This window comes from Conger conger, chromosome 9, assembly GCF_963514075.1.
Source record: "Conger conger chromosome 9, fConCon1.1, whole genome shotgun sequence".
Lineage (NCBI taxonomy): Eukaryota > Metazoa > Chordata > Actinopteri > Anguilliformes > Congridae > Conger > Conger conger.
In genome coordinates, this window is record NC_083768.1 from 5,415,788 (window position 1) to 5,425,787 (window position 10,000).

Genomic DNA, 10,000 nt, shown 5'->3' on the forward strand with positions numbered 1-10,000 from the left:
CGCTAGGGAAGGCTGACACGAACAAACCGGCTCATCCTTTGAGCCTAAGTCCGACAGCCTACAGAAGTTTATAAAATGAAGCCACAATAATTGGTGGGAACAGAAATACGCACACACACCAGTCATGCAGGAACGGAGCTGTGCTCCCCAGGGCTGAATGCTCCCAATGCTACAGTCTGTCTGCTTTCTTGGATGTGCCTTAAATACTAACACAAAAGGCACACTGCATGGGGTGATTCTGTGTTATTTAGTTCTGACACTTCCGTTTAAAAAAAGAGCAAAGTCCTTTGAACCAGCAGCCAGGTGAGGCCTTGCAAACAACCAGTGGCTTAAAAAGAAGAGTTGAAACACAGTGTCGCTCCCTGACTGTTCCGTTGCGATTCAGATTCCGGACACAGGCAGATCAACAGCCCTGTGATGTCGGGTTTCAAGCAGGACTTGCTTAAGTTGTTCTCGGGAGAGACAAACTCTTCCTACACGCCGATTATCTCTCTCCCGTGTAAAACTTTACAGCCCAGAAAGTGCTGACGGAGTCACCATTTCGCTCGCAGACGGGATAATTAAACGCTCTGTCTTTGCTCTGGTCTCTCGTTCTCCTACCCTGCACACAAATTGCTAGGGAACAGCGTACACGCGACGTCCGTATGTCTTACACACGCCTCCCTTCTGTTGTGCGTTTGTATTTGGAGAAGCAATTGTCATTTATTTTAAAAAATCCACATTCACATTCTTTATTTGTCTGTAAAATAGCCTGGCTGGGTGGATTCATTTGATATTAGAACAACTGAATGTGTTTCTGGGTGCATCTGCAAGCCAGCAGAAACCATTACCAGAATGAAAATGGATATTATGCAAGCAATAAAACACAGTGGTGTCGACTATAAACTCATTTCTCTGATCCAACCCAGGAGGTCCATCACACAAAGCAACTTTAGATAGAATGACTCCATAAAACAGAGCAACTCATTATACTGAGCACTGCTCTACACTGAACCAAACAGGAAACAAGAACTGAACCAGACAGGAAACAGGAAGAAAACCAAACAGGAAAGAGGAAGAAAACCAGACAGGAAACAGGAAGAAAACCAAACAGGAAACATGAACAATACTACACAGGAAACAGGAACAAAACTACACAGGAAACAGGAACAAAACCAGACAGGAAACAGGAACATAACCACACAGGAAGCAGGAATAAACCGAGACAGGAAATCGGAACAAAGCACTCTTCACTGAATGCCCGGAACATTCTTTCTATGAACGGCTGTATTTCATCTGCTCTCTGCTCACTACATTAATTTCAAAACGCCATTATCATTCAGTGTTACCCGAGAGAGACGGTGTAAAAACTATGCCACACAGCCTTACTATTCAGTGACTCAGACATTTCATCATTTCTGTGTGTGTGTGTGTGTGTGTGTGTGTGTGTGTGTGTGTGTGTGTGTGTGTGCGCGCGCGCGCGGTTGCCATGGTTACCTGCCAGAAGTCAGCGACAGTGGAGGGGAGAGGGCCCTGGGTGGCGATGTAGGCGGGGCTTCGAGGGTCATGGTCCATCTGGGCCACAGAGGGGGAGAGATGACGTGAGCTAACCAATCACATGAACTCTGATTAACTATGCGAACCGAAAGCTAACCAATCACATGATTTCTGATGAACTATCAGAACAGAAAGCTGACCAATCACATGAATTCTGATTAACTATGAGAACAGAAAGCTGACCAATCACATGAATTCTGATTAACTATGAGAACAGAAAGCTGACCAATCACCGGGAGTCTGATTAAATATGAGAACAGAAAGACATAAGCAGCAAGTCTTGTAGAGCCGATGACATCATATCAGGAGAATGGCATGTCACTCAGTCTAAGACAAGCCCATCATTGCAACTGAAGTGTCCACATCCATGTTAAAGACATTTTTAAATCAAATAATTTACACATAGTAGATATAAAAATAACAGTTATGGCCAGTGGCCAGGATTCAATCACTGTTTAATCTTAAGTTTTACTTAACTTGGTCTTACAACATTCTTAATTTTGTTCACAAATATCCAAACTGTGTTAAGGAGTAAACAAAGACATTTGCAATTAACTGCAGCTGAAAGTTACAAACAAAGAGCATGCTGACTGAACCAAAGCCAGCGAATGAAATGACAAAACCACACTGTCTGCACTTGTGAGCGAATGTTCCTGAAAAGCCTCTCTCCTATCACACCACAATCACACTACCGCTCGCCCACCTGGAGCCCCGGAGAGAGAGACGCACTGAAATGAACCCTGTAGAGAGAGAAACGTACTGAAATGAACTCTAGAGAGAGAGAGACACTGAAATGAACTCTAGAGAGAGAGGCACTGAAATGAACTCTAGAGAGAGAGGCACTGAAATGAACCCTGTAGAGAGAGAGGCACTGAAATGAACTCTAGAGAGAGAGGCACTGAAATGAACCCTGTAGAGAGAGAGGCACTGAAATGAACTCTAGAGAGAGAGAGACACTGAAATGAACTCTAGAGAGAGAGGCACTGAAATGAACCCTGTAGAGAGAGAGGCACTGAAATGAACTCTAGAGAGAGACGCACTGAAATGAACTCTAGAGAGAGAGACACTGAAATGAACCCTGTAGAGACACTGAAATGAACTCTAGAGAGAGACGCACTGAAATGAACTCTGGCTCAGAACTGCGCACTCGACTCAATCAAGCGGATGATTGACAGCCAGCAGGCCTTTCATGTAGACTGCACGGAATGTGCAATTACAGGACTGAACAATTCAGCTCAGAGCGATCTATAAGAGAGGTGGATAATTCCAGGACTTCAACACATGAAATTGCCTTTAATGATCTGCTGTTCTTTGAATAGCTGAAATAGTGAAGTGTTTAAATGAGTTCCAGCTCACGCAGAAGATTACACCATTAACTTAAAAATGAATGACTGTAATAACCTCTGCACAATATCAAAGAGGTAATATATCAATCAGTGCAAGTGACATCACACACACTCACACACACTCACACACACTAACACACACACACACACTGACACACACACACTCACACACATACTCACACACACAGACTCACACACACTAACACACACAGAGACTCACACACAGACTCACACACAGACTCACACACACAGACTCACACACACACATACTCACACACACACTCACACACACACATACTCACACACACTAACACACACACAGACTCGCACACAGACTCACACACAGACTCACACACACTAACACACACACAGACTCGCACACAGACTCGCACACAGACTCACACACAGACTCACACACACACATACTCACACACACACACTCACACACATACTCACACACACAGACTCACACACAGACTCGCACACACTAACACACACACAGACTCACACACACTCACACACACACAGACTCGCACACACAGACTCACACACACACATACTCACACACACTCACACACAGACTCACACACAGACTCGCAAACAGACTCACACACACACAGACTCACACACACACTCACACACAGACTCACACACATACTCACACACACTAACACACACACAGACTCGCACACAGACTCACACAGACTCACATACAGACTCACACACACAGACTCACACACACACATACTCACACACACACAAACTCACACACAGACTCACACACACTCACACACACACTGACATACACACTCACACACAGACTCACACACACACACACTCACACACAGACTCGCACACATACTCACACACAGACTCACACACACAGATTCACACACACACACACACTCACACACACACACTCACACACACATACTCACACACAGACTCACACACAGACTCACACACAGACTCACACACACACACACACACACACATACAGAGATTCACACACAGACTCACACACACACACACACACACACACATACAGAGACTCACACACAGACTCACACACATACTCACACACACACACACACACAGACTCACACACACTAACACACACACAGACTCACACACAGACTCACACAGACTCACACACACACAGACTCACACACACTCACACACACACACACACTCACACACACATACTCACACACAGACTCACACACAGACTCACACACACATACAGAGACTCACACACAGACTCACACACACACACACACACACACATACAGAGACTCACACACAGACTCACACACATACTCACACACACACACAGAGACTCACACACAGACTCACACACATACTCACACACACACACACACAGACTCACACACACTAACACTCACACAGACTCACACATACACAGACTCACACACAGACTCACACACACACTCACACACACACTCACACACAGATTCACACACAGACTCACACAGACTCACACACACAGACACACAGACTCACACACAGACTCACACACACTAACACACACACAGACTCGCACACACACTCACACACAGACTCACACACACAGACTCACACACACACATACTCACACACAGACTCACACACAGACTCACACACAGACTCACACACAGACTCACACACACATACTCACACACAGACTCACACACAGACTCACACACAGACTCACACACAGACTCACACACACATACAGAGACTCACACACAGACCCACACAGACAGATTGCAATCACTATAGAAGATGTATGGATCAATTGCAGAATTTCCTAGAAATATGTACTATGATAAATAACATTGCAAAACATTGATAAAAGTGCATACATTAAAAAAAGAACAATTGATACATGCTACGAAATGAATTTCACATCTACGAAAGCCAATATAGGCTTGACCCAGAATCCAAGAACTGCAGAATAGCATTTTCTAACCAACTCTTAAAGGTGTAAGATCACAAATATGTGATTAGAATGTTCTGAACTGAATCGCTACTGGTGACTCAAAGCAAGGAGTTCTAGAACACGAACTAGGAATTTTTTGGGACAAAAAAAATAAATAAAACCCATTCCAGAAAAAAAAATCTCCAGGCGGGGGAAAACTAAAACACACAATCTCAGCAGGTTCCACCCCAACGCCCTGCGTATAGCTGTGTGCTCTGCTGCATTAAGAGGCACGAACCACACACAAAAAGAGGTAACATAACATTCACTGTACGTCGCTCCGGATAAGAGCGTCTGCTGAACGCTTTGTAATGTAATGTTATGTCATGTATTTGCATATACACATTACGTATGCAACACAAGTACACTCATATTTCAGACACCTGCCCATCCCATCCTGTGACCCCTCCCTCCGGCCCGAACTGCACTGCTTTCACGGGCGATGTTTTATTTCGGAGCGGGGAACGTGTCAGACGTAATTATCGCCGTGTGGTTCCACGCGGCCCGTCTCCGAGTGCTGTAATTACCGCCATTTTAACAGCCTTTCCTCAGCCCAATCCCACAATGCAGCTCTGTCACTGTCGGATGCTGACGAAAAAAAACACGCCCCGGCTTTTCTTCCCTTCTCTTGCTCAAACAGGAAAAGAGAATTTACTCTAATGTACGCGCGTGTTTTTGTCAATGACGTGTGTATTAAGCCCTTTCGATTAGCAGGTTTTTTGGAATGTTTTTTCTGGAGTGTTTTAGTGTTCTGGAACTCCATTGGTTTCAGTCACCAGTGGTGATTGTGACATCAGGCATTAGAGTGTTCAGTTCTCAGAACATTCCAATGACAAACGGTGTTCTAAGGTGTGGAGAGGCGGGGCACTCACGATTGGGCTGGCGTTGATGTAGTCAGAACTTCCCTGGTTGTTCTCGGGCTTCAGGGTTATCCTGGAGTGATCATCTGAAGCACAAATGAAGAGAATTCGCCCATATCAACACCATCCAGTATCTAAACTGTGAATGCTGAACATACCCCTATCAACACCTAGCGTCGTACGGCACACTCACACACAAGCACGGCGTTGGAGCGGTTCTTCTTGGCGTTGCCGTCCCTCTGTGCGATGGTGCAGGCGTTGGGCTCGGCCTGGTACGCGCACAGAGCCTCCCACTCTTTCTCCAGACGGTTTTTGTTCTTCAGGTGGTCCTCCATATATGACTGGAGAAAAAAAAATAACACAACAGGTATGACTCAGCGCTAGCAGGCTAACAGTTAGCATTGCGTGAGTCAGCTGTAGCATAGCAGTGCTAACAGGCTAACAGTTAGCATCGTGTGACTAAGCTGTGGTGTAGCAGCGCTAGCAGGCTAACAGTTAGCATCGTGTGACTAAGCTGTGGTGTAGCAGTGCTAGCAGGCTAACAGTTAGCATTGTGCGATTAAGCTGTTGTGCTGCAGTGCTAGCAGGCAAACAGTTAGCATCGTGTGATTAAGCTGTGGTGTAGCAGTGTTAGCAGGCTAACTGTTAGCATTATGCAGAAAGAAAGCCACAGCAGATGTTATAAGATATGTTTATATCCATAAATAAGTGCACATAATCTGGAGTTCTTACCATACAATCACTACTGCAGAACAGTGTATGTGTATGTGTGTGTGTGTGTATGCATGTGCCAATATATCAAACGAAATGGAACTGCTTCTTAGGTGTCATTTCAGAACGTGACTGGTCGCGCAGGTAGCAGGCGAGTTCACAGTAAATCGATTAGCTCCGGGCCGAACAGACGCTAATTAGCGACAGGGCCGCGCGCGACCAGTCGTATCTGGGCCCATTATACTCAAAATGACAAGCAATTTCACCGAGGCCATTACCGCGTCCCCCACCACACTCATAATTTAGTAAAGAGCGCTGGCATTGATCAACTGGCGGTAATGAGCCCGTCACTCGTCCCGAAAACTAACCGCAGTCCGCAGCCGACGCTCCACGGCGACGGTTACTACGGTTACCCTCGGTCATTGGAAGTCATTGGTTTCGGGGGGGGCCGCGATTCATTTTGGGAACACGGAGCTCCAGGCTGGTGCCCGTATGCTAGCCATGCCACTGGAGCTGATGGCATCGGTCTGTGTGTGTGTGTGTGTGAGTGTGTGTGTGTGTGTGTGAGTGTGGGTGTGTGTGTGTGTGTGTGTGTGTGTGTGTGTGTGTGTGTGTGTGTGTGGACACGATAAAATGTCCAGCTCAGCATCAGAGTGAGAGCTACATCATCCTTTTCCCTTATCGAACAGGTACCATTTATTTCCTTCATACCGATACATACAATATATGGGGCGGCCTGTAGCGTAGTGGTTAAGGTAAATGACTGGGACACGCAAGGTCGGTGGTTCTAATCCTGGAGTCTCATCAACTGTATGTCGCTCTGGATAAGAGAGTCTGCCTAATGTAATATTGACATTTGTGATTTTGACATTGTAATAATGGAAGTTGTAATGAAAATACTTCCCGACTGCATATTAAACGTTATTGCTGTCCATTCTCAATATATGCTTTATATATATATTTTTGTTACATAAAGATTTGTGCGAAAAACATTTAAAAAACCATAACTTACAGAGATATGAAAGACCTGTCGGATGCTAATGAAGGTCAGTAACCAGAACGTACATTTGCGCTGAATAAACGTTTCCTTTCTGATTTTTTTAACATTTTTGTGCCAGTGTACAGCTCTCTCTAGTTTGCGGTGTATTTTTGCCAACGTACCTTAGAAGAAGTAAATCAAGAGAAACTTTTCTCATAATTTCTCAAAAAGCATAACATGCAATATTTTTTCTCAGGGAAGTAGGTGGGATGAGAATAACTACAAATGCCGTACCAGGCCAACCTCACACATGATTACACAGATGCTAACAGCGTTTCCAGTTTTGTGGACTTAAAAAGAACAAAAAAAAAGAAGCGTGGAGATTGATGTTGTGAGTGTTTTGAGCTGTTAAGAAAATGCCTTTTCCTGTGCCTTTCATTTCACGGCAGAAGCAGAACGTTCTCTCCCAAAAAAACAGCGCCGTATTTACACATCAGTGCAACAACAGAGTTAGCACATGCGGATTAAATACAGCAGGCAGAGTTTCCTGGATTTAAAGCTTACGGGACTTTAGAAAGGCCCTGGAAACACTGTGTGGGACCTTGGCGGTTGGTGGTTCCAGCCCCGGAGTAGCCACAATAAGCTGCTGGGCCCTTGAACAAGGCCCTTAACACCACATTGCTCCAGGCAGGATTGTCCCCTGCTTAGTCTAATCAAATGTGATGTATCAGTGCTATCAGGCTAACAGTTAGCATTGTGTGAATAAGCGGTGGCTTAGCAGCGCTAACAATTAGCATTGCTTTGGATAAAAGTGTCTGCTAAGTAAGTGTAATATAATGTATTCATGAAGTCCCTCAGAGCTGGGATCTAGGATCAGTTTGCCCTTTCATTTCATAATGGATACGTTTAGAATACGGACAGGGGAGGCTGATCTCAGACAAGAGTAGCTGCATGAATATGGATCCTGGGTTCAGGTGTGAGAGAGATATCTAAAAATAGTGCCGCTCATCTCTTGCAGTGTAAGGGGTTATAAAACAGGTGTTTAACCCAGCCCACCCTGTGTCTAAGCCCACACGGCCTGCTCTGCTCCACTGAAGTCAGCAGAAAGAGAGGAGCTTTACTGCCTCAGAGCAGGACAGGAAATAAACATCCATACAGGCAGGGCAGGGATCTCAAACTCCAGTCCTGGGGCAGGGATCTCAAACTCCAGTCCTGGGGCAGGGATCTCAAACTCCAGTCCTGGAGCAGGGATCTCAAACTCCAGTCCTGGGGCAGGGATCTCAAACTCCAGTCCTGGGGCAGGGATCTCAAACTCCAGTCCTGGAGCAGGGATCTCAAACTCTAGTCCTGGGGCAGGGATCTCGAACTCCAGTCCTGGGGCAGGGATCTCAAACTCCAGTCCTGGGGCAGGGATCTCAAACTCCAGTCCTGGGGCAGGGATCTCAAACTCCAGTCCTGGGGCAGGGATCTCAAACTCCAGTCCTGGGGCAGGGATCTCAAACTCCAGTCCTGGGGCAGGGATCTCAAACTCCAGTCCTGGGGCAGGGATCTCGAACTCCAGTCCTGGGGCAGGGATCTCGAACTCCAGTCCTGGGGCAGGGATCTCAAACTCCAGTCCTGGGGCAGGGATCTCAAACTCCAGTCCTGGGGCAGGGATCTCAAACTCCAGTCCTGAGGCAGGGATCTCAAACTCCAGTCCTGGGGCAGGGATCTCAAACTCCAGTCCTGGGGCAGGGATCTCAAACTCCAGTCCTGGGGCAGGGATCTCAAACTCCAGTCCTGGGGCAGGGATCTCAAACTCCAGTCCTGGGGCAGGGATCTCAAACTCCAGTCCTGGGGCAGGGATCTCGAACTCCAGTCCTGGGGCAGGGATCTCAAACTCCAGTCCTGGGGCAGGGATCTCAAACTCCAGTCCTGGGGCAGGGATCTCAAACTCCAGTCCTGGGGCAGGGATCTCAAACTCTAGTCCTGGAGCAGGGATCTCAAACTCCAGTCCTGGAGCAGGGATCTCAAACTCCAGGGACCCACACAACAAACACTCATTACATTACACACAGTCTTTGAGTATCCCAATGATATCCAAATATCCCATTGAATAGCTCAATAAAAAAGTTAGGTTTTTTGTCCTGTGATATTCATTGATTGGGGGGGGGGGGGGGGGTGAGTACCACCCTGCTCGCCCACACCCCTCCCCCCTTTGGTAATACCACAGTAATGGGGTTTTGTGATGAGTACAAGGATTATGGGTAATCCAATCAGAAGATGCTGAGATCACAGTCAGTCAGGCAAACACTTGCTAATCCCCACAACCCACCCCCCACCCCCCAGTTTAAACCTGCTGAAGGTGTTGGGACTTGGGGGGGGGGGGGGGGCATTTCGGAGATCTGCTTTTGGCAACCTCAAAAGAGGTTCCAGGTGGCTACGCGAGTATGCAAGATTAAAGAGCGAGATGTCGAGTTAAGACTTTCACAACCATCCCATCGCACTCATCTAGAGACGGTCTGACAAACAGAGCACATCTTACTGAAGAGGCAGCAGGATTAATACCTTACAAACAGCTTTAAGACAACGGGCTATTAGGACAATT

The 10,000-nt window shown here is 46.5% G+C and overlaps 1 protein-coding gene across 1 annotated transcript in view; it reads right to left on the reverse strand.

Moving 5' to 3' along the window:
• LOC133136728 (receptor-type tyrosine-protein phosphatase N2-like) overlaps positions 1-10,000 on the reverse strand; it is a 124,959-nt gene that overhangs the window by 10,571 nt on the left and 104,388 nt on the right. Inside the window, exons 14-16 of the mRNA XM_061254395.1 lie at positions 5,917-6,064; positions 5,736-5,809; positions 1,477-1,554 (exon numbers count right to left, since the gene is read on the reverse strand). Of these exons, the coding sequence (XP_061110379.1) occupies positions 1,477-1,554; positions 5,736-5,809; positions 5,917-6,064 (300 nt within the window). The remainder of the gene's footprint in view (positions 1-1,476; positions 1,555-5,735; positions 5,810-5,916; positions 6,065-10,000) is intronic.